This window comes from Phyllobates terribilis, unplaced genomic scaffold, assembly GCF_046119375.1.
Source record: "Phyllobates terribilis strain yellow unplaced genomic scaffold, ASM4611937v1 Scaffold_120__1_contigs__length_5212024, whole genome shotgun sequence".
NCBI classification, from domain to species: domain Eukaryota; kingdom Metazoa; phylum Chordata; class Amphibia; order Anura; family Dendrobatidae; genus Phyllobates; species Phyllobates terribilis.
The window spans coordinates 2,297,550-2,322,094 of NW_027362880.1; the positions used below are offsets into that span (position 1 = coordinate 2,297,550).

At 45.2% G+C, this 24,545-nt stretch overlaps 1 protein-coding gene across 1 annotated transcript in view; it reads left to right on the plus strand.

Moving 5' to 3' along the window:
* Window positions 1–2,170: 2,170 nt before the first annotated feature.
* The window catches only part of LOC141201613 (uncharacterized), a 126,331-nt gene continuing 103,956 nt past the window's right edge, over window positions 2,171–24,545 (plus strand). Inside the window, exons 1-6 of the mRNA XM_073663616.1 lie at window positions 2,171–3,896; window positions 16,062–16,211; window positions 16,341–16,520; window positions 16,602–16,725; window positions 16,797–16,894; window positions 17,903–17,993. Of these exons, the coding sequence (XP_073519717.1) occupies window positions 16,134–16,211; window positions 16,341–16,520; window positions 16,602–16,725; window positions 16,797–16,894; window positions 17,903–17,993 (571 nt within the window). The 5' untranslated portion in view covers window positions 2,171–3,896; window positions 16,062–16,133. The remainder of the gene's footprint in view (window positions 3,897–16,061; window positions 16,212–16,340; window positions 16,521–16,601; window positions 16,726–16,796; window positions 16,895–17,902; window positions 17,994–24,545) is intronic.

Consider the following 24,545-nt stretch of genomic DNA (forward strand, 5'->3'; position numbering starts at 1 on the left):
CTTATAAAGTTCTTGTAGGTTTGGAGAAATCTCAGCTCCCAAGAAACGTATTGATGGGGGGGACCAGTTAAAGGGGGACCCAATTGCCATTTGAGTTTTTTGCGGTTCTGGGATATTTATATTTAAGACTTGAGATTTGCTAAGGTTCACCTTAAAATTTGATAGTGCACCATATTCCTTGAGTAATGTCAGGATAACTGGAACAGATACTCTCGGGTTAGAGGTCATGATAAGTAGATCGTCTGCGTATGCTGCGACTTTATGTTCAGCACCAGCTGATTTGATGCCAACGATCCTCCCCTCCTCTCTGAGCTTTTGTAATAAAGGTTCTAGTGTTAGAATAAAAAGTAGAGGGGAAAGCGGGCAACCCTGCCTGGTGCCGTTAGAAATATTAAAAGATGAAGACATAACATCGTTGACTAATACTTTCGCGGTTGGCTTGTTATACATTGAGAAGATTGCTTCAGTAAACTGATTGGGGATATTAAATGCTGCCAGCGTTTCCCGCATAAACAGCCAGTCCACACGATCAAATGCCTTTTCTGCATCCGTCCCCAGTAGAATTAACGGTGAGGAAGTAGATTGGGAAAGGTGTATTATTTGAATTACACGGTGAATGTTATCTTTACCCTCTCTGCCAGGAACGAAGCCGACTTGATCTATATTGATAATATCTGGGAGTATGGCCCTCAGCCTATTGGCAAGAATCTTAGCGAAAAGTTTTAGATCTGTGTTTAACAGGGATATGGGCCTATAACTACTACACAAGGTACTGTCTTTGCCCTCTTTAGGGATTATAGAAATTTTAGCAGATAGCGTTTGAGGATGGAAAGGGATCCCATTGAGGGCTTCATTGAATAATTTTACTAAATAAGGGCGAAGAATTTGGCCAAATTCATTATAATAAAAGGAAGAGAGACCATCCGGTCCAGGAGATTTGTTCTTAGGAGCTGCGATTATTATGTCTGCAACTTCCTTTTCTGTAATTGGGGCGCAGAGGGTATTCTTGTGGGATTCTGAGATCTGTGGTAATGAAATCGATTTAAGGAATTTTTGAGTATTTGATCTCTGATCCTCTGACCGATCTTGAGAGGGGGTTTTCAGGTTATATAACTTCTCGTAATATTTCCTGAACTCAGATGCTATCTCCTCTGTTTTATAGATAATAGATCCAGCATCTGATTTTAGTCGTGATATAAATGATTTTGCTTTCCTCTGTTTAATTTGTGCCATCATAAATCTCGTCGGTTTGTCACCGTGAGTGTAGTATTTGAACTTGGAGAATAAATAATTCTTGGCAGACTGAAGGTTTAGTAGGTTGCTAAATTTGGATCTTAGTTCATTGAGTTGGGAAAGTTGGGAGACGAGCACAGATTGTTTATGTTGTTTTTCTATGTGTTGGATTTTATTTAGCAGATCTTGTTGTTCTTTCCCATTTTGTTTTTTAATATGGGCTACTAATGAGATAAATTCTCCCCTGATGAATACTTGTTCCCTTTTGGTATTTCATTTTCCATCGAAGGGAAAAGACTGACCATTCACAACAGAACAGAACTAAATGAAGCCCTAATACTTTTGGACATCCCGGATACACGCATTGAAGACTGGAGCTTCGTACAAGATTTATCGACAATACAAGCTGTACTTCCTCCACCTTCATGGGAAGCAGCTCCGACTGGACGCCCGGGCAAACAAAGAAAGCGACAAGAAAAGTTAGCACCTAAGCGTCTTATCACTGATTAACTCAGTACGGGACCCATTTAGAAAACTTTACCCCAGTTTCTAAACAATCAGACCGGAAACTCTATCTGTGGGCAAACCACCCGGAGTTCCTGACACTACTCTCCTTTTTAGAGAAAAAACTAGTGTCTATACTCTATTGGGCCTTTTTGGTTTCCCCCTTCGACCTTCCGGTCCAATTTGTAATAATTTCCTTTGACAGAAGTTGCTACTAGATTGAGTTCTAGTGTTGACAATGTTCTCATTGTATTCATACAAATGTTGTACAATGTATTTTTATGTGCCTTTAACAACATAAGAATAAGGTTCACTTGTTCTCTTGACATAATAGATGTTCCTGTTGAACATCTTAATGTTTCTCTCCCCCCTAATTTTCAGTCCTCCTATCTTCTTCTCTCCTTCCCCCCCCCCTTCTCCTTTTTCCCCAAATAGAGCAGCCGGTCTACATAAACAGACTCTCATGGCTCCCTCCAGGAGCAGCGTACTTGCGAACAGCCAGAGCCTTCACCATCTCTTGCCCTCCTCCGTCCTCTTCACCGCCGCCTGGAGTGTTCATCCAGCTGATCAAAAAACCCACTGATCCATATTTTTGTGAGTATGTCCCGCATTAAGATTTTGTCATATAATATCAGGGGAATCAACTCCCCTTCAAAAAGAGGTCAAGTCATCAAATTTCTCAAAAAGAGCAAGGTTGATTTCTGCCTAATACAAGAAACACATTTTAGAGACGGACATATACCCTCTTTTCATAACTCACCCTTCTCTAAATGGGTACATAGTCCCTCTGACTCTGGTAAATCGAAAGGAGTTAGTATCGGAATAAGCAACCAATTATTATAGAAATTAAGTTGCTGTTTTAATTTTCAGCCACTAGGTGTTGTCATTATACAGCCATTAATTGGCATATAGTGTTCTCTCTCTCTTTCTTTCTTTCTTTCTTTCTTTCTTTCTTTCTTTTTTTTTAAGTATGAGAGAAAAGAAAAAGGGCAGAAAAAATAAACTGGTCTCTTCACATAAGGTATTGTGTCCAGTCCAGAGAGGGGCAGGTAGCTATAGATAGGTATATATTGGGCTGTAAAGCTGTGCAGATTATAAGATTGAGGGAAGACCGGAATTTAGATTAGAAGAGAGTCTGTGTTCTATAGCTGGGTCTCCTTTTCTCTCTTATCTTCCTTCTCTGCAGCTTTCTTTGAGGGGGAGGGGAGGGGATGTCTGTGCCAGATCTGGGTTCTGTCTCTAGGGCCCAACAGTTCACTGTCAGTGTGCAACAAGGCAAGATAGTGGAGGCCGCTGCGGGGTTAAACCTCGGACAGGTCTATGACAGGTACACACAAGGGGCTCACAGTCTTTGGTGCAAGGGAGCGACACGTCCCAGATCCCAGGGGGGCCACTGCACTAGCCACCACAACACTACAAGGGCCCTCCAGAAGCAGAGTCCCGGGCTGTGAGTACCGCCGGCTCTCCCCCTCCGTTCTATGAGTGTCACTGGGTGTCGCCGACGGGGGGCTGTAGTACCTTACAGTCAGATCCGCAGCTCTCTCCTGTGCCCCTTTATCCCAGCCGGGTTTAGCGGTGTGGCCTCCGTCGCAGTCCAGGGAAAACTGCAGGCCCCAGCGTGACACGTGCCGAGCCCTCTCTCGCAGCTCCGCTCACAGCGGCCTCGGCTGTACGTGGATATCGGGTCCTCTAGCAGCAGGAACTCACCGCCGGTGCTCGTCTGGATACCAGAGGGAGAGTCAGGTAGCGCCCGGCTTGCTGCTCCAAATCGCGCTCCTCGGGTCTGTCGTGCACACGTGGGGAGGGCCGCAGGTCCCGGCCCACCAGCAGGCCTCAGCTCTCTGTGTATGAGTGGACCAGGTTAGAGCCTCAGTTCTGGGCCAGATGGGTTGGGGGGAACCTCTGGTGGATATAAATGAGTCAGGGAGGGAGAAAGGACCCGAAGGAATAAGGGGATTGAAGTGGATTTTTCCCTGGCACAGGAGCTCTCTGAGATACGTCCTTCTCCTTCAGATGCTGGCTCCCACCTTTTTTTTTTTCTAGAGGGCGGTCACGCTGTCCGATTGTGGTCCGTGCTGGGCCACAGAAGCCTGTGACACCACAATCGCCGCTCCTGCTCCAGAAGACATCTGATAGACGACATCTGAAAGACAACAACTGTAAGTAGGATTTTTTGATCCCTCCTCATCCACCCCAATCCTCCTCTCCCCCTTCCCATACCCCTTTCTGCCTCCAAGTGCTGATCATCACTTCATCGCTCGACTGTTGTCCGTTTTTCTTTTTTTTTGCATTTCGTGCAGCGGCCGAGCGCTGATCAGTGACCACAGATCTTATTCCAATCGCATACCTTTTTGCCGTCCAGTGAGCGTCAGTCACAAATAGCCAGGGATCGCTAATCAGCAGGTGCTCTGCCCAAAGAAAGATTTTTCCTTTGATATCCTGTTAGCTGATAGAAGGTGGCACTCCAGCAAGCGATTGAATATGAAGATCCTTTATTCTTTACAATTTTAAAACATGGAGCCGGGAAAGCGGGAGTCCTTCAGGTGCTGCTGAACCGCCACTCAGACGCCCCAGGAGAAAAGATGAACTAGCGCCCTCCCCCCACTACTGACCCCGTGTGGACCTCGCCCCCCCCCAAAATTATGAGCCACTGATTCCTGATTTTGTGGCGGAATTAGGAATCAAGTTTGACACCAACGGCCTCACAGAACTAGACTTTTTCAAAGTCTTTTTCTCTGAGGATCTTGTAAACCTCATGGTGGGCCAAACTAATTTATACGCTCATCAATTTTTGGAGCAAAACCCCTCTTCATCATTTTCTAACTGGTCTCCTATACACGCAGTAGAAATAATGAAGTTTTGGGGCCTGGGATCCTGAAGAAGCCAGAACTTTGGCAATATTGGAGCGTTGACGTTTTGTATAACACTCCAGTGTTACAAATGGTCATGACCCGGAAATGTTTTCAGGCCATCCAATAGTTCTTGCATTACAACGATAATGCAAGGTGTTCTGCACGTGATGACCCGAACTTTGATCATCTTTTCAAAGTTCGGCCGATTATCGACCACTTCAACAACAAGTTTGCTGAAGTGTACGTGCTCCAAAGGGACATCTGCGTGGATGAGTCCTTAATGGCTTTTATGGAGCGGCTTGGATTCCGGCAGTACCTGCCCAATAATAAGGCCAGGTACGGAATCAAGCTGTATAAACTTTGTGAGAGTACCTCAGGGTACACTCACAAGTTTAGAGTTTATGAAGGGAAGGACTCCCGGATTAAATCCCCTGAATGCCTCCCTGTTTTGGGAGTGAGTGGGAAAATTGTGTGGGACTCGTTGCACACACTGCTGGATAAAGGTTATCACTTGTACTTTAACTTTTATACTGGTGCCCCTCTCTTCAAGTCCCTCTCTGCACTACGTACCGCAGCCTGCGATACTGTCCGCAAAAATAAAGAGGCCTCCCAAAGACGCTAATTGGGCAGCTGCTCAGAAGGGGTGAGAGCAGAGCCCAATGTAGCGACCACTTTCTGGTGGTCAAGTACAAGGACAAGAGGGATGTCCTTTTCTTGACCACCATACATGGTGATGGCAGCACCCTCAGCACTGTACAAGGTTCCACTACACAGGTCGTCAAACCAGATTGTGTAGTGGGGTACAACAAGTACACGGGGGGAGTTGATCTCTCTGATCAAGTCCTCCTGCCGAACAGTGCTTTGAGAAAGGCCAAGGTGTGGTACAAGAAGTTGGCCGTACACATTGTACAGATGGCAATGCACAACGCTTTCCTTCTATCACAATGTAAAGGCCAGACTTCTACGTTGTACCTTCAGTTCCAGGAGGTAGTTATCAAGGCCCTGATATTTTGCAGTGGTGACGGAACGGGCCCCAGTACTTCCGGAACTGAAGGTCCTCGAATTGTACCAGACCAGCATTTCCCAGGGCAGATGCCTCACAGCTAAAAAAAGGTCACAAAAGAAGTGCCGAGTGTGTTTATAAAAGGTGAATACGCAAGGACACCATTCATCAATGTGACACCTGCCCCGACAAACCTGGCCTGTGCATGAAAGAATGCTTCAAAAAGTACCATACTTCCATGGACTACTAAATTAATTTCTGACGTATGACAACCTGACGAACACTACACAACTGACGTATGACACTACATTATAAGATTCACAAATCGGGTATCCGTTCCAAAAAGGGGGCACTTGTTGGCCATTTCCACTGTTTAGGCACATTAGGGGCTCTGAGAACGTGACATGATGCCCGCAGACTATTCCATCAAAGTCTGCATTCCAAAGCGTCACTCCTTCGCTTCCTAGCCCTGACGTGCACCCAAACAGTAGTTTTCTCCAACACATGGGGTATCAGCGTACTCAGGAGGAATTGGACAACAGATTTTGAGGTCCACTTTCTCCTGGTACCCTTGGGAAAATAAAAAAAATTTAGGCTAAAAGATCGTTTTTGTGGAAAAAAAAATTATTTTTTTTTCATGACTCTACGTCATAAACTTTTGCGGAACGCTTGGGGGTCCAAAGTGCTCACCACACTTCTAAATAAGTTCCTTAAGGGGTCTAGTTTCCAAAATGGGGTCACTTGTGGGGGGTTTCCACTGTTTAGGCACATGGGGTCCGCTGTCAATTCCAGCGAATTTTGCATTGAAAACGTCAAATGGCGCTCCTTCCCTTCCAAGCCCTGCCGTGCGCCCAAACAATGGCTTTCCCCCACATATGGGGTATCAGCATACTCAGGAGAAATTGCACAATAACTTTTGGTTTCCTATTTCTCCTGGTACGCTTGTAAAAAAAAAAAAAAATTGGGGGTTAAAGTAAAATTTTAGTGAAAAAAAGTTAAATGTTCATTTTTTCCTTTCACGTTCAATTAATTGCTGTGAAGCACATGAAGGGTTAATAAACTTCTTGAATGTGGTTTTGAGCACCTTGAGGGGTGCAGTTGTTAGAATGGTGTCACTTTTGGATATTTTCTGTCATAAAGACCCCTCAAAGTGACTTCAAATGTGACGGGGACCCCAAAAAATGGTTTGTAAACTTTGTTGTAAAAATGAGAAATCGCTGGTCAACTTTTAACCCTTATAGCTCCCTAAAAAAAAAAAAAATTGTTTCCAAAATTGTGCTGATGTAAAGTAGACATATGGGAAATGTTATTTATTAATTATTGTGTGTGACATATCTCTCTGATGTAAGGGCATGAAAGTTCAAAGTTTGAAAATTGTAAAACTTTCCCCAAATTTCCATTTTTTTCACAAATAAACGCAAGTGAGATCGAAGAAATTTTACCACTGTCATGAAGTACAATATGTCACGAAAAAACAGTCTCGGAATCAGGGGGATCCGTTGAAGCGTTCCAGAGTTCTTACCTCATAAAGTGACAGTGGTCAGAATTGTAAAAATTGTCCTGGTCATTAACGTGCAAACCACCCTGGGGCGTAAAGGGGTTAAACTGAATGATTTGGGTCAAACGTTTGGGATATCCTTCCACAAGCTTCTCACAATAGTTCGGTCGGAATTTGGGCCCATTCCTCCTGACAAAACTGGTATAACTGATCCAGGTTTGTAGGTCGCCTTGCTCGCAGCCTTTTCAGCTTTGCCCATAAATTTTCAATAAGACTGAGATCAGGGCTTTGTGATGGCCACTCCAAACCATTGACTTTGTTATCCTTAATCCACTTTGTAACCATTTTGGCAGTATGCTTCGGGTCATTGTCCATTTGGAAGACCCTTTTTGCCCATGCTTTAACTTCATGGCTAATGTCTTGAGATGTTGCTTCAGTATTGCCAAATAATATTCTTTTCTCATTATGCCAAATATTTTGTGAAGTGCATCAGTCCCTCCTGCAGCAAGACAACTCCACAACATGATGCTGTCACCCCCGTGTTTCACAGTTGGGATGGTGTTCTTAGGCTTCCAAGCTTCTCCCTTTTTCCTCCAAATGTAACAATGGTAATTATGCCCAAAATTTTAGTTTAATCAAACCACAGGACATGCCTCCAAAAATTAAGGTCTTTGTTCCTGTGAGCATTTGCCAACATTAATCTGGCTTTTTTAGGTTTCTTTTGGAGTAATGGCTTCTTCTTGGCAGAGTGGCCTTTCAGCCCATGTTGATACAGCACTCGTTTCACTGTGGATATTGACACAGTCTTACCAGCTTCCGCCATCATCTTCACAAGGTTTCTCGCTTTTGTCCTTGGGTTGATATGCACATGTTGGACCAAAAGCACGTTCATCTCTGGGACACAGAACCCGCCTACTTCCTGAGCGGTATGATGGCTGGACATTCCCATCTTGTTTGTACTTGCGTATAATTGTTTGTACAGATGAATGAGGCACCTTCAGGTATCTTGAAATTGTACCCAAGGATGAGCTGGACTTGTGCAAGTCCACAATTCTCTTCCTGGTATCTTGGCTGATTTCTTTAGACTTTCGCATGATGCTACACAAAGAAGCAGTGTGTGTCAGGTGTGTATTAAAATACATCCATACGTGTGTCTCTAAATAACTAAGATGTTGCCAAAAAAACGGAAGCTTCCAAACACGTGATATGTGTTGTGTCGGCGTCTCTGCCTCCTGCGCGGCAGAGACGTCGATCCACTCATCACCGTGGCTATGGTTCGGCGTTCCCCGCTATTTCCTCTGGTCTCACCGCAGCATCTTCCCAGGGTGCGTGCACCGCGCGCAGATCCCCCCGGGCACTGTACTCTTAAAGGGGCCGCGCGCGCCGTCCTAAAAAGTCCCTGGCCAATGGCCGGAGGACTGCCCCTATTTAAAGCACCTCCTCAAAAATGGAGGTGCCTGTGCAAAGTTGTGGTTTGTGTTCTAAACACTCTTTCCAGCCCTCAGGTCCCAGTGCTGCCTGCCTGTCTATCAGCCATGTCCGCCTGTCAGTCTGCCTGCCAAGCCTGCCCGTTTACCTGCATTGTCTATCAACCATGCTCATCTGTTGTGCCTCTTGGCTTTAGCCATCAGTCCCGTGGGAGTCGCCTGCTCTCACTGGAGGTCGGTCCCAGTGTGGCACCTGTTCCACCTTCTCCGTCCCTCCTTGGTTCACGGAGTCGATTAAGCCGCCGTGTAGCCAGGGTCCAGTTACGCCCCTCTGGTCCCTCCTCATATCTCAGCACAGAGGTTCCACCACCCGGACCCGTAACAGTATGATCATATGGGCAGTCCAAAATTGTTTAAAGGCATAGTAATCTTAGTGTATGTAAACTTTTGACTTTGCAGTAAGTAATAAATATGCCTTAAAACATTCTCTCTCTCTCATTATTCTGGCATTTGACAAATATTAAAAATTATGGTAATCCTAATTGACCTATAATGGGAAAGGTTTATTCTGATTTAATTTCAGATATTGAGAAAAACGTGGATACAGTGAAGGAAATAATTATTTGATCCCTTGCTGTTTTTGTAAGTTTACCCACTGACAAAGACATGAACAGTCTGTAATTTTAAGGGTAGGTTAATTTTAACATTGAGAGATAGAATATCCAAAAAAAATAAAAAAAAATACATTGTATAAATTAGATAAATTTATTTTCATTTTGTAGTGACAAATAAGTATTTGATTCCTCTTGCAAACAACACTTAGTACTTGGTGGCAAAACCCTTGTTGGCAGGCACAGCAGTCAGACTTTTTTTGTAGTTGATGATGAGGTTTGCTCACATGTAAGGATGAATTATTGTCCACTCCTCTTTGCAGATCATCTCTAAACCATTCAGATTTTGAGGCTGTCGCTTGGCAACTCGGAGCGTCAACTCCCTCCATAAGTTCTCAATGAGATTAAGGTCTGGAGACTGGCTAGGCCACTCCATGACCTTAATGTGCTTCTTTTTAAGCCACTCCTTTGTTGCCTTGGCTGTATGTTTTGGGTCATTGTCTTGATGGAAGACCCAGCCACGACTCATTTTAATGTCCTGGCAGAGGGAAAGAGGTTGTCACTCAGGATTTTATGGCACATGGCTCCATCCATTCTCCCATTGATGCGGTGAAGTCGTCCTGTGCCCTTAGCAGAGCAACACCCCCAGAACATAATGTTTCCACCTCCATGCTTGACAGTGGGGACGGTGTTCTTTGGGTCATAGGCAGCATTTCTCTTCCTCCAAACACACCGAGTTGAGTTAATGCCAAAGAGCTAAATTTTTGTCTCATCTGACCACAGCACCTTCTTCCAATAACTCACAGAATCATCCAGGTGTTCATTGTGCAGGTTCGTCTGAAGTTTGCCATGTGCCTCCTTGAGCAGGGGGACCTTGCGGGCACTGCTAGATTTTAAACCTTTAAGGCGTAATGTGTTACCAATGGTTTTCTTGGAGATCATTAACAAGTTCACCTGTGTAGTTTTAGGTTGATTTCTCACCTTCCTCATGATCAAGGATACCCCACAAGGTGAGATTTTGAATGGTGCCCCAGATAGATGTCGATTGACAGTCATTTTGTATTTCTTCCATTTTCTTACTATTGCACCAACAGTTGTCTCCTTCTCACCCAGCGTCTTACTTACAATTTTGTAGCCCATTCCAGCTTTCTGCACGTCTATGATCTTGTCACTGACATCCTTAGAAAGCTCTTTGGTCTTGCCCATGTTGTAGAGGTTAGAGTCTGACTGATTGAGTCTGTGGACAGGAGTCTTTTATACAGGTGACTATGTAAGACAGCTGTTTTTAATGCAGGTAACGAGTTGATTAGGAGCGTCTAACTGGCCTGTAGGATCCAGAACTCATAATGGTTTGTAGGGGATCAAATACTTATTTCTCACTGCAAAATGCAAATAAATATATCTAATTTATACAATGTGATTTTCTAGACTTTTTTTTGGATATTCTATCTCTCAATGTTAAAATGAACCTACCCGTAAAATTATAGACTGTTCATGTCTTTGTCAGTGGGCAAACTTACAAAAACAGCAAGGGATCACAAGGGCTTCTGAGGTACAGCCACCAGTGAGCGGGGTCACCATTGTTGAGGGTGCCAACCTCGTCGGCTAGGCAGTATAAGCTTTGTTTAGGTACAGGATAGGGTAAGGTAGTGACTGTGTCAATTATTTAGCAGCATCATTGTTTAGATCTGTTTATATACATCCACAACAAGCCATTCAGCTTGTAATTTTGCTAGTTTTAAGTACATATGTGCTGTTAGTCCAGTTTTTAATGCATATATTTAATAAATGTTTAAGATTTTACTTTAGGGAGGTTTTCCCACAGTACTGCCCCCTACACCCACAATATGGTTTCATCCACTCCACCGACTACCCCAGTGCTGATTAATAAATACTCACTTAGCCCCATTCTTGGTGCAGATACTAATAAATCCAGAACCTATGAGATTTTTACTACATCATAGTTGGATAGTTAGAGGCGTACAGTCATATGAAAAAGTTTGGGCACCCTTATTAATCTTAAGCTTAATGTTTTATAAAAATTGGTGTTTTTGCAGCAGCTCTTTCAGTTTGATATATGTAATAACTGTTGGACACAGTAATGTTTCTGCCTTGAAATGAGGTTTATTGTACTAACAGAAAATGTGCAATCTGCATTCAAACAAAATTTGACAGGTGCATAAGTATGGGCACCTCACCAGAAAAGTGACATTAATATTTAGTAGATCCTCCTTTTGCAAAAATAACAGCCTCTAGTCACTTCCTGTAGCTTTTAATGAGTTCCTGGATCCTGGATGAAGGTATTTTTGACCATTCCTCTTTACAAAACAATTCCAGTTCAGTTAAGTTTGATGGTCGCCGAGCATGGACAGCCTCTTCAAATGATCCCACAGATGTTCAATGATATTCAGGTCTGGGGACTGGGATGGCCATTCCAGAACATTGTAATTGTTCCTCTGCATGAATGCCTGAGTAGATTTGGAGCGGTGTTTTGGATCATTGTCTTGCTGAAAGATCCATCCACTGAGTAACTTCAACTTTATCACTGATTCTTGAACACTATTGCCAAGAATCTGCTGATACTGAGTGGAATCCATGCGTCCCTCAACTTTAACAAGATTCCCAGTGCCGGCATTGACCACACAGCCCCAAAGCATGATGGAACCTCCACCAAATTTTACTGTGGGTAGCAAGTGTTTTTCTTGGAATGCTGTGTTTTTTTGCCACCATGCATAACGCCTTTTTGTATGACCAAACAACTCAATCTTGGTTTCATCAGTCCACAGGACCTTCTTCCAAAAAGAAATAGGCTTCTTCAAATGTGCTTTTGCATACCTCAGCCGACTCTGTTTGTGGCGCGCTTGCAGAAACGGCTTCTTTCGCATCACTCTCCCATACAGCTTCTCCTTGTGCAAAGTGCGTTGTATAGTTGACCGATGCACAGTGACACCATCTGCAGCAAGTTGATGCTGCAGCTCTCTGGAGGTGGTCTGAGGATTGTCCTTGACTGATCTCACCATTCTTCTTCTCTGCCTTTCTGATGTTTTTCTTGTCCTGACACTTCTGGCCTTAACAAGAACTGTCCCTATGTTCTTCCATTTCCTTACTATGTTCCTCACAGTGGAAACTGACAGGTTAAATCTCTGAGACAGCTTTTTGTATCCTTCCCCTGAACAACTATGTTGAATAATCTTTGTTTTCAGATCATTTGACAGTTGTTTTGAGGAGCCCATGATGCCACTCTTCAGAGGAGATTCAAACAGGAGAACAACTTGCAAGTGGCCACTTTAAGTAGCTTTTCTCATGATTGCATACACCTGGCTATAAAGTTCAAAGCTCAATGAGGTTACAAAACCAAAAAAAGTGCTTTAGTAAGTCAGTAAAAAGTAGGCAGGAGTATTTAAAACAAGAAAATGATAAGGGTGCCCATACTTATGCACAGGTCAAATTTTGTTTGAATGCAGATTGCACATTTTCTGTTAGCACAATAAACCTCATTTCAAGGCAGAAACATTACTGTGTCCAACAGTTATTAGATATATCAAACTGAAATAGCTGTTGCAAAAACACCAATTTTTATAAAACATTAAGCTTAAGATTAATAGGGGTGCCCAAACTTTTTCATATGACTGTATTATCCATAGCGGCAGCCCACCCGGCCACTATTGTGCCCATGAGAAAAACAAGAATTTGAGCTTGGTTTAAATTGGCATACATTCAGCACATAATGCATGTTTACAATGGCCATTAATCAGAAAAAAACTACAAGAAGAAAAATGATCATAAACCCTGCTGTAAATAAATAAATAAAAACCAAAAGTGCATTTAAATAAAATAGGGTTCTTAGTAACACTGTTTTTGATCAAAAATAGCATGAAAGCTACCATGGCAAGGTGAACCTATTCGGGATAGTCCTACTCTGTCTAATATTAAAAACTTTACCATGTGTCAAAGCCTCAAACTTCTGTGTGTGAATCAGACATGAGATCTAATGTGATAGAAGATTACAGTGCAGGGAAGATGGGAAACATTCATATAGCCTGCCAGTGGTGATGTAGTCAGTGACGGACTCTGGCCAAATATGTTTCTAGAGCTGTAGTAGAAGATGAAGATGTCGTCCTCATGATGAAGTAGTTATTCCTCATGTCACGTGTAATGAATATCTCCTGCAGTATTGCTAATGCTGATTCCAGTGTCGGTAAATGAGACGACAATTAGCTTTATGGAAGATGAGTCTTTGAGAAACGTGGTCAGCTGCCGACTCCAAGGAAGAAACTGCTTGTTGTCTGTGGCCTAAAATATATATGTTTTATTACTAGATGTAAAGCAGAAAACTAAATACCGTATTTTTCGGACTATTAGACGCACTTTTTTCCTCCAAAGTTTTGGAGGAAAATAGGAGATGCGTCTTATAGTCCGAATGTTGGGGGATGAGGGGGTATATATATGATGTGTGGGGGGAGCGGTAGCGGCGGAGGAGTGGGGCACAGGAGGCAGCAGCCTACACTGTCCCCGCTGCTAAAGAAAATTAATATTCAGTGCTCCCCACGCCCATGGGAGCGTGAATGAATATTTAACCTGTCTCTATGCTCATGGTCGTGGAGAGGGAGTGAATATTCATGCCCTTTAATAGCTTGCACACGCGATCTCCCAGCAGGAGCTGTTCTGCAGCTGTGTGCCGGCTATTAAGGAGCATGAAGTCACTGTGACTTCCGGGAGCTGATCTCTCCTTGTGAGCCGCGCATGGTAGTGACGCCAGGCGTGGCTCACATGACAAGATCAGTGGGGTAGACAGGACGCAGCGCTGGAGGAGAGAAGAAAGGGGAGTAGGAGTGTTTATTTTTATTTTTTTATGTGCAGCATGATGGGGATGAGGGGGACCATACATACCAGGATAAGGATGAGGGGGCCATACATACCAGGATAAGGATGAGGGGGCCATACATACCAGGATAAGGATGAGGGGGCCATACATATCAGGACAGGGATGAGGGGTGCCATGCATATCAGGACAGGGATGAGGGGTGCCATGCATATCAGGACAGGGATGAGGGGTGCCATGCATATCAGGACAGGGATGAGGGGGGTGCCATGCCCACCAGGACAGTGATGAGGGGGGTGCCATGCATGCCAGGATCGGGATGTGGGGTGCCATGCATGCCAGGATAGGGATGAGGGGGGTGCCATGCATGCCAGGATAGGGATGAGGGGGGTGCCATGCATGCCAGGACAGGGATGAGGGGGGTGCCATGCATACCAGGACAGGGATGAGGGGGTTGCCATGCATGCCAGGATAGGGATGGGGGGTGCCATGCATGCCAGGACAGGGATGGGGGGTGCCATGCATGCCAGGACAGGGATGAGGGGTGACATGCATGCCAGGATAGGGATGGGGGGTGCCATGCATACCAGGATAGGGGTGGGGGGTGCCATGCATGCCAGGATAGGGATGGGGGGTGCCATGCATGCCAGGATAGGGATGAGGGGTGCCATGCATACCAGGATGGAGGGGTGCCATGCAAACCTGGATGGAGGGATGCCAGGCATACCAGGATGGGGATGGGGGCCACGTATAAAAGGAAGGGGGGCATATAAACCAAGATGGGGGATATTGTTAGAATTTGAGGACATTACCCCTATACCAGTGTCAGCAATGTCAACACATTTTTTGCTTAATTTTTTTTTCTATTTTCTTCCTCTAAAACCTAGGTGCATCTTATAGTCCGAAAAATACGGTACTGTAAAATAATATATCTCCTCATATGTTTCTGTGGCATCCCAGTTCACGTTCTACTGCTGCTAAATGAGACAGTTGTAGTGTGATAGTAGACTTGTTCCAGTGTGGGCACTGTGAGTTAGGAGATATAATACATTGCATTGTAAATTGGACTTTCCTGCCATCTACTGGCCAATGTGTGTATATGAAAGGTAAGTGATTCTCCTCACAATAAGCTGCCATAGAAATGTCTGGGAGGAGTCTCCCAGCTCAGGGCTCGCACACTGACTGAGCACTGGTACAAATCAGTAGTGGGGGGGTTCACGTTGCCTAATGAAGATATAGGAGACAGACACTATTTCTCACAGAAGAGTTTCCATGCCAGTCCACGCTGGGGGGACATTTTTCTCCACATAATCTCCTTCCAAAAAAGACAAGCGTCTTCCAGTCAGGAGAGATAACGCTGTTCATGTGCTCTCCTGCACGTTGGTTATCCTGTTTGCTTCTAGCCGGACCAGATCCACGTGGCTGCCACACCACCGACTTTTTGTTTAAACCTACCCCCTGCGAAAGGGAACGGTGGGCTAAAAACTGTGAGCACACCCAGACTTTAGTGTGTTTCCACGGAGAGCCAATCTGTGAAGGTCCCTCCATCAGTGTAATATTTCTTGGACTGCCCATAGCATTTCCTCTACTAGCAAGTGAAGAGGACTCGGCTCCAGCCGCCCTGAGAGGCCATAACCTCGCTTGTCTCATGGGGAGAGAACCATTACTTTCATATGCACAAAATACTGTAAACTTTGCCTTCAAGAGAGACTGTACCCCGTTACCTCCTTCAGTAAAATTGTTAGGTTTACAAGTTCACCTGCGTGTCTGGCTGCTTGAGTTTGCACAAACATCACGGGCACTCCAAACTTGCACCCAGACACCACAACTACAGGAGTGCCCCCTGGGGGTCCTATACCATCCACAAGTGCCACCTTCCGCTTTTGACAATTGTTGTGGACACTAGGGAAGTGTTTAGGGGTCCAGAGACCCATTTCAATTACTGTGACATCATTATCTGCTGCCTTTGAGACTACATACCCCAGCTGGCCCTTCTGCAACATCTGGCGCCTCCCCAGTGGCCCACCACATTTCCCCTTATTATCTCCAGTAATTGTATTATTACACAGGATTTTTATGATGTTACATCGGCTCATCATCTTCTCATTCAGGTCCCTACAATATCGGATCCTCTCAGTGAAGATCTTCTATATAAGAGAATTATCCTTATTGACCCATCAAAGATGGATATGGACAGAGACAAGATGGCGGAGAGGATATTCCACCTCACCCTAGAGATCCTCTTCCGGCTTACTGGAGAGGTGAGAGATTCTGATGACGTCACATTACATCATTCTTATCTATGGGAATAACAGATGGACAGAACTGGAGAGGTGAGGACTCTGGAAATGTCTGTAGTGAGATTTATTAATGTGTCTCTCCATAACCAGGATTACACAGTAGTGAAGAAGACCTCTAGTGAGCGCTGTCAGGACCCTGTGTCTGAGGGATGGGGAAGACCACTGAGCCCAATCACAGGGCCTCCATCTCACCCCCTGATACATGAGGACATTAATGACCTGAAGATCCTAGAACTCGCCTACAAGATGATTGAGCTGCTGACTGGAGAGGTGACACTGCTGGGAATGCTGGGATATTATACAGTAACGCTATGAAGGGATCGGGGATGACGGTATCATTGTATGTGTCAGGTTCCTATAAGATGTCAGGATGTCGCCGTCTATTTCTCCATGGAGGAGTGGGAGTATTTAGAAGGACACAAAGATCTGTACAAGGGCGTCATGATGGAGGTTCCCCAGCCCCTCACATCACCAGGTAATAGACCGGACTGAAGCCTATAACTATCTGTATGTAAAGAATGAATTCCCTGTATGTGTTTCCTCCAGATATATCCAGTAAGAGGACAACACCAGAGAGATGTCCCCGTCCTCTTCTTCCACATGACTGTAAACAAGAAGATCCCAATGTTCCTCAAAATCATCAGGTAGATGGAGAGAAGTTGTCATGAGATCTATAATGTGTAGACAGCTGTGAAGGTCTTGTGCTCAGTCTTGTTTTATCCACCAGTATTATATGTTTTATACTAGCTATTGAACCCATTCTACGCCCAGGTGGCGAGCATTTTTATTGGTATATGGTCTCCCATGCTGGTATTTGTGCTGCCCCCATCCTGTCCCCACCATCCTATCCTGGTATGCATGGCACCCCTCACCCCCAAATCCTGGTATGCATGGCACCCCTCACCCCCAATCCTGGTATGCATGGCACCCCTCACCCCCAATCCTGGTATGCATGGCAACCCTCACCCCCACATCCTGGTAAGCATGGCACTCCTCACCCCCAATCCTGGTATGCATGGTACCCCTCACCCCCCAATCCTGGTATGCATGGTCCCCTCACCCCGCAATCCTGATATGTGTGGCCCCCTCATTCCTTTCACACTGTACACACATACAAAAAAATAAACAGTTATACTCACCTTTCTTCTCTGTGCTCCAGCGCTTCTGCGCCCTGTTCTGCCGGAGGCCGGGGGAGGAGTGCGTCGCCGGAGCACTGCGCTGTCTGGCGCCATTTTGCTGAACATACACTGTAAATGTGTCTTCAGTAAAATGGCGCCAGATAGCGCTATGCGCATGCGCCGATCCGACGCCTCACTCCTGCCCCATCTCTGACGAAGAGAGGCGCCGCGGCAACGCTCCTCCCGATCAGGTAAGTATGGCGCCGGAGATTGCGGTATGCGTTCAGTGCCTACGCATACAGCAATCTCCGGAGCCATACACACCCCTCTTACCTGTAACGGCTGGATGGGTGATTCTGTCTGGAGCCAGACTGCGCATCGCGCATGCACAGTCTATCGAGGCTTCAGACAGAGACACGCATCCCCGGTTATATTATAGACTATTGTAATGAGAACAGTCGAGATGGCAGGATTAGAGCTGATCATACATGTGACTTCTCCATCTGTCTGTGACTTTTACAATATTTGTTTCAGGGTGAAGATCTGACCCATATTAATACTACAGAGACATATGTGAGGGGTGATGAGTGGTGTAAAGAGGAGATTCCTACATATGACCACCCAGGTGAGTAGTAATCACTAAATGCAGAGAAGTCACAGATTCTTCTCTGTCACCGGCTGTGGCTGCTTTATCGGTGGTGTAGTCCGGCCGTATCACAATCGTGTGATCACTATTTTGCCTCTAGACCACAACATTCTCCTCCACCCAAAACTGTTCAAATCATTTTGGACATTGAAATCCCTTTTCTATAGAACTTACAACCTGGAGGATCCACCTACCTCCTGGGATTAGTAGACGCTGACCGTTACCTGCCCAGATCTGTAAACTACAAAGCCAAATGACAGCGTACGTAGAATGTGCTGACAAGTGAGAAAATCACTTGAAGAAAAATATTATGATGGGTCTTGTAAGAGAAAGCGGAGGGTAATGATGCTGTTGACTTCCTAGATCCCTGATATCTTATTGGATGAATCTACCTTCTCTCCCTTCTGTGCTGCTGAATGTGCTTATATGGTCCCTACAAGACCAGGTCCAGTCTTTCTGGCCAAACTTCACTTTTATGATCGACAACATTAAATGTGCAGTGAGGCCAAGTGTGAATTTCTGTACAATAACAGCTGAGTTTCCCTTTATCCTGACTTTTCAATTTCTTCTAAAACCAACTAACTTCAAACAGGATTGTGATAAACTATACAGAAAACATTACACCTGTGCCATGATAGATCTCTAAGCTGTGCGTGGCTGATGGCTGTAATATACATTTATTCCCGCCTGCAGGAGATGTGTTGGCTCCAGCCCTGGTTTCATGGATTCACTCCACGTCATAAATTCCATTATGTTTTCAATCCTAAGGAATTCAGATTACTGCACAATCTCTCCTGAAATGGGGGCGCTAATACTTTCTCTACTCTTCTGGTCAGGACTCATAGTAGCTCCAATGGTCCACCACAAATGAGTGTGACTCCAGTTTAGTTTGTAGTTCTCCTCTCATACATACATTGTTGTTGAGGATGTAACATAGAATAAAAAAATAAGTTATTTTTTCCAGGTTCATTCTGTATGATAGTTTGATTGTGGTGGGATCGTCCGGCCTCACTTACGTCAGTCTGTAACTCCCTGGTAGCCTTTAAAAAAAAGATCTCCATTGACTCTCCCAGGTGCCCGAGATCTAAAATTAAGACCTTTTCAGCTCTGCACTATTATAAATAGTTCTCTTTAATAAAAGTATATTTTTTCTTGAATCTCATGTGATAGAAAATATTTATTAGACCTTACAATAATTTAGATTGCCAAGAGCCACCAAGCCACATACTATAATTACCCCAGAGAGGTTTCACCATTAGTTCTCATTTTTTACTGATGAAGACTCATCATTTCAGGAGATGTGTTATTGTCTATACTCACAGTTTTGCGCATCACCCTTTAACCCCTCTACATGGATCTGGCGTTACACCGAGACCCCTAGGCTTGGGCCTTGGTGTTACCTGCTGTTCTGTGGAGTGAGATGGGAAGAAGAATAGTCAGGTAGTTGGGACAGGACCAGGAAAGCAGAGAAAATACAAAATCAGAAAACACAAGAGTAGTCAGTAAACGGGCCGAGGCCACAACAGGAAATAAATACACAAGCCGGGAGCTGATCACAGAGGACTGACCCAGAGGAGAACAAGGCTGTATCTGGCAGCTTCCGGCAATATGCTTCCAGCTTTAGTAGGGTGCGGTGCTTTCCAGTTGGCTGAAGTAGGGAGCAGATTAGTTCAGCTGGACAACACACCCACCATACTGCCAGACTGGATGGTACTACAGGTCCCAGGCACCCTAATCTTAGTGGCTGGACAGAGCCTGCGCCGCCCAGAGCTTCTGGTTCTGACGTCTCCTCCATCACCAGCGCCGCCTGGAGAATGAATAAGGCGGCTCCTGCTGAGAGAACCAGACGTCGCAGGAGCAGATCCCAGAGGAGATGGGACCCACCATTTGCAGAAGCCCTAATATGACATAATAACAGAAAACCAGAGCAGTAATAATCTTTATTTTCTTTATATATACAGTATATATATATATATATAGCGCCAACATACTCCTCAGCGGTTTACATACATTATCATCGCTGTCCCCATTGGGGCTCACAATCTAAATTCCCTATCAGTAGTATGTCTTTGAAGTGTGGGAGGAAACCAGAGAAACACGGGGAGAACATACAAACTCCTTGCAGATGTTGTCCTTGGTGGCATTTGAGCCCAGGACCCCAGGCTGCAGTACGAAGCACTGAGCTATCGTGCTGCCCTAAGCAGGGCAGCACGGTGAAATCCACATAAAGTGACTCCATTGCTCCATTGTGTAATTTTTAACCCTCAGGGAATTAATCTAAAGGGGTAGTGACTATTTTGATTCTAGCGGCACTTTCCGGATATTAAAACGCAGTAGATGTTGGAGAGTGAAAATTGCAATTATGCCATTTTATTGCCCAACACATAGTGTCCAGATTGTGCTCCAGGAGACACACACCGTAAATTAAGTGGGTTCTTCTCACTATAGTAATGTCAAATACATAGATGCTAAATGTGGTTTGGGCACACTGCAAGGCTCAGAAGCAAAGGGGAGATTTGACTTTGGGAGATCGGATATTGCTGGATTGGGTTATGGAAGCCAGGTTGCTTTTCAAGAGCCTTTATGGAAACCTCTGTTTTTTTTCCCTTTTTCACCACCTGAGAGAGGGTATCCGCCCACCAAGGGTACACGCGGGAGTGCAGTGATATTATGCACCCTGTGGCTAAGCGCGCTGGCAAGTGGGACTTCCGGGGCTGTGCACATGCAGGGCACGTGTCAAGACGTTCCGGCGCGCCCTGCTGATGTAGCGTGCCGGGACCAGGACTACACACGCGCAGGGCGCATGTTCGTTTAAGGCGCACCCTGCTGATGTTGCACGCCGGAATGCTGGTCCATGGGGCTGCGCACACGCAGGGCGTGTGTCAAGAAGTGAAGCTCCCTGCGGCAAGAGCCGCAGTCACCAGAGCAGCAGCAGAAGCCACCAAAGCAGCCTCAGCAGCAACAGCAGCTCCATCAAGGCCGCAGCAGTGTCAGTAGGACAAGCGGCAGCAAGACCAGCCAGAGGAGCAGGGCAGGTCGCGAGTCCACCACCTCCAGCCGGGAGCGATCATATGAAATGATCCAGCCTGAATCTCCGGTACCCTGAACGGCAGAGTAGTGAGTGATCTATGTGAAAGTTCACCATAGTAGATGGGTCCCTTTTTTCTATGTATTTTTTCTACTAGGAAAAACCCAAAAAGTGTAGTGCCAAGAGGAATAACATGGAGTGTGCGCTGTGTGGGGTTAATTCTCCCAGCACTTATACTAAAAAGCTTAGCCCGAGTTGTATCCAAGAAACCATATCAGAGGAAACACCTAATTTTGCTATGGATTTAAAATCTTTAATCCAGACGGAGGTTAGGGACTCCCTAAAGACGTTGGCTATACGTAAAAAGAGTAGGAAGCTGAGACGTCATACATCAGACTCAGAAGAATCTGTAGTATTACAGGGCAAGGGGAAGTCTGTTTCCTCTCCTACCTACTCGTCATCCTCATCATCATCATCTTCCTCAGATAGCGATACAGGAGGTAGGCCGTGTTTTCCAGTGCAAAACACGGATAAGCTGATTAAAACCATCAGAACATCTATGGGCATAGCCGATACCAAGACCACTAGTACTGTTCAGGACATTATGATTGGGGGTCTGGATCAGAAGAAGAGGCGCACATTCCCTGTCAATGAGAGGATTGTTTATCGACAGGGAATAGAAAAGACCTGATAGGAGAGGGCAGTTACCATCACCTTCAAAGAGAAGATACCCGTTTGAGGAAGAAGAATCAACCAGGTGAGATAAAACCCCAAAAATTGACGTGACAGTATCAAAATTCTCTAAAAGAAAATCCACCCTGCCGTTTGAGGATTTAGGAGCTTTCAAGGATCCTCTTGATAAAAAAGCGCAAACCTTATTAAAACAAACCTGGGAGTGACCAGCGGGAGCATTGAAACCGGAAGTCGCAGCCACTTGCACAGCCAGGTCAATGATGGTCTGGTTTCAGCATCTAGAAGACCAGATTAAAGGGGACATTCCAAGGGAAAAAATCCTGGCCAGTCTTCCGCTAATGCAGGGGGCGGCTGCCTTCCTCGCGGACGCGTCGGCAGATTCAATAAGGCTGGCCGCCAGATCAGCGAATTTATCCAACGCAGCTCGCAGAGCTCTGTGGCTCAAGAGCTGGTCAGGTGATGTACAGTCTAAGATGAAACTGTGTTCAATCCGTGTGAAGGGAAGTTTCTTTTTGGCAAAGCTCTGGATGACATACTGGATAAAGCCACAGATAAGAAACACAGGTTTTCCAGTGTGTTGATGCCTCAGTACAAGACTTCCTTTTGTAAAAGGAAGTATAGCATAGCTACATTTTCCAGAGACCAGGGCAGATGGAAGGACAAGGAGTGGAGGCTTCATGTTCGGAGGTCCTTCCTTTGAGAACAGAAAAACCCCTAAGTGATGGGCCTCCCCAGGTAGGAGGAAGATTGTCCCACTTCTTGCCTACCTGGGAAAAAATTACATCCAGTGCCTGGATATTAGGGATTATAAAGACAGGACTGAGACTGGAATTCAGATCCATTCCCCTGCAGACCTTCAGGATTTCGTCTCCCAGGAGGCCCAGAGAGCAAACATCCCTGGAGCAAGAGGTATTAAACCTAGTGGAAAAGAAGGTTCTGAGAGAGACTAATAAGCGAGCAGGGGAAAGGATTCTATTCGCCCCTGTTTCTGATAAAGAAGCCGGATGGCTCCTTTAGAACCATAATCAACTTGAAGGGCCTAAACAACTTTCTAATCTACAGACCCTTCAAGATGGAATCTATAATATCAGCCATAAAGGTGTTGTTCCCGGGTTGTTATATGAGTGTCCTTGACCTGAAGGACGCCTATTACCACGTCCCAATCCATACAGGATACCAGCAGTATCTTAGAGTAGCTGTGTATATCATCAATCGTGTGAGGCAATTTCAGTTCACAGCTCTGCCCTTCGGCCTCTCCATGGCTCCGAGAATCTTTACGAAGATCATTCTGGAGGTCATGGTGCATTTGAGAGAACAAGATACTCTAGTTGTCCCTTACCTGGACGACTTCCTGGTAGTATGCAGATCAAGAGAGAGCATTGAAAACTCGCATTGACAAGAGTCAGAGCCAGCCTGATCAATCTTGGATGGATACTGAATCTAGAGAAGTCAAGCCTGGAGCCTCGGAAGGTTCCGTCTTTTTTAGGGCTTATCTTGGACTCAGAGGGATAGACTTGTCTGCTACCGGAAGACAAGAAAAACAAAATTACGTCCCTAGCCTCAGGAGTAGTCAGGAATCCATCCATGACCCTAAGGAAAGCAATGTCTCTTTTAGGTTCAATGACATCATGTATCCCAGCAGTCCAGTGGGCTCAGATACACTCCCGATATCTGCAGCAAGATATCCTAGCAGCGGAGAAACAACTCAGGGGACACTTGGACAGGAAGATGACACTTTCCAATACAGCCATCAGCTCAATCGCATGGTGGCTGGATTGGGAGAACCTGTCACAGAAAGTTCCCTGGTTGTATCAGGTCAGGGACATAATTACAGCGGACTCAAGCTCAGATGGCTGGGAGCACATCTGGGAGATCGTGTAATACAAGGAATCTGGTCGGACAGCGAGAAAGCCTTCTCAAAACATGAAGGAGCTGTCGGCGGTAAAGAATGCAGTGATGAAGTTCAGTTCCCAACTACAGGGACAACACATCCGAATTATGTCAGACAACAGGACCACAGTCGCCTATGTCAATCATCAGGGGGCACGAGATCCTGACCTCTCCTGTTCGTGAAAGAGCAGATTCTACAGTTTGCAGAACAACATCAATTTATGCTCTCGGCTCTGCAAATAAGAGGCAAAGAAAACTAAAGATCAGATTTTCTGAGTCAGAATATACTGAATCAGGGCGAATGGGAGCTGAATCCAACAGTATTCCAGCAAATTGTGGATCGCTGGGGTCAATCAGAAATAGATCTTTTCGCAAACAAACGAAACAGAAAAACAAGGATCTTCTGCTCCTTAAATCCAAAAGAAAGACCCTATGCATTAGATGCATTACAAATACCCTGGAGCTTTGGCCTAGCCTATGCTTTCCCCCCACTAATGTTAATGCCAACGATTTTGAGGAAGATCCGAGAGGAGCAGGCAAGGGTCATACTAATCGCCCCATTCTGGCCCAAGAGACCCTGGTTCACCTGGATAAAGAGGAAGTCCCAGTCAGATCCATGGGTCCTTCCAGATACTCCAGATCTCCTCAAGCAAGGCCCAGGCTTCCTTCTTCAGAGGTTGGGCATTTGATGGCCTGGAGTTTGAAAGGTCGTTACTAATCCAGGAAGGGTTTTCCCTAGGTCTAGTAACTACTCTGCTCAAAAGCAGTGTGACGACTAAGATCTATTGTAGGACATGGTCAAAATTCCTATCTATTTCGGCGCAGTCAGCTAAGGTTAAAATTCCTATAAAGCTATTCTGGAATTTCTTCAAAGGGTCTTAGATATGGGGTTGGCTACCAGTACCCTTTAGGTGCAAGTA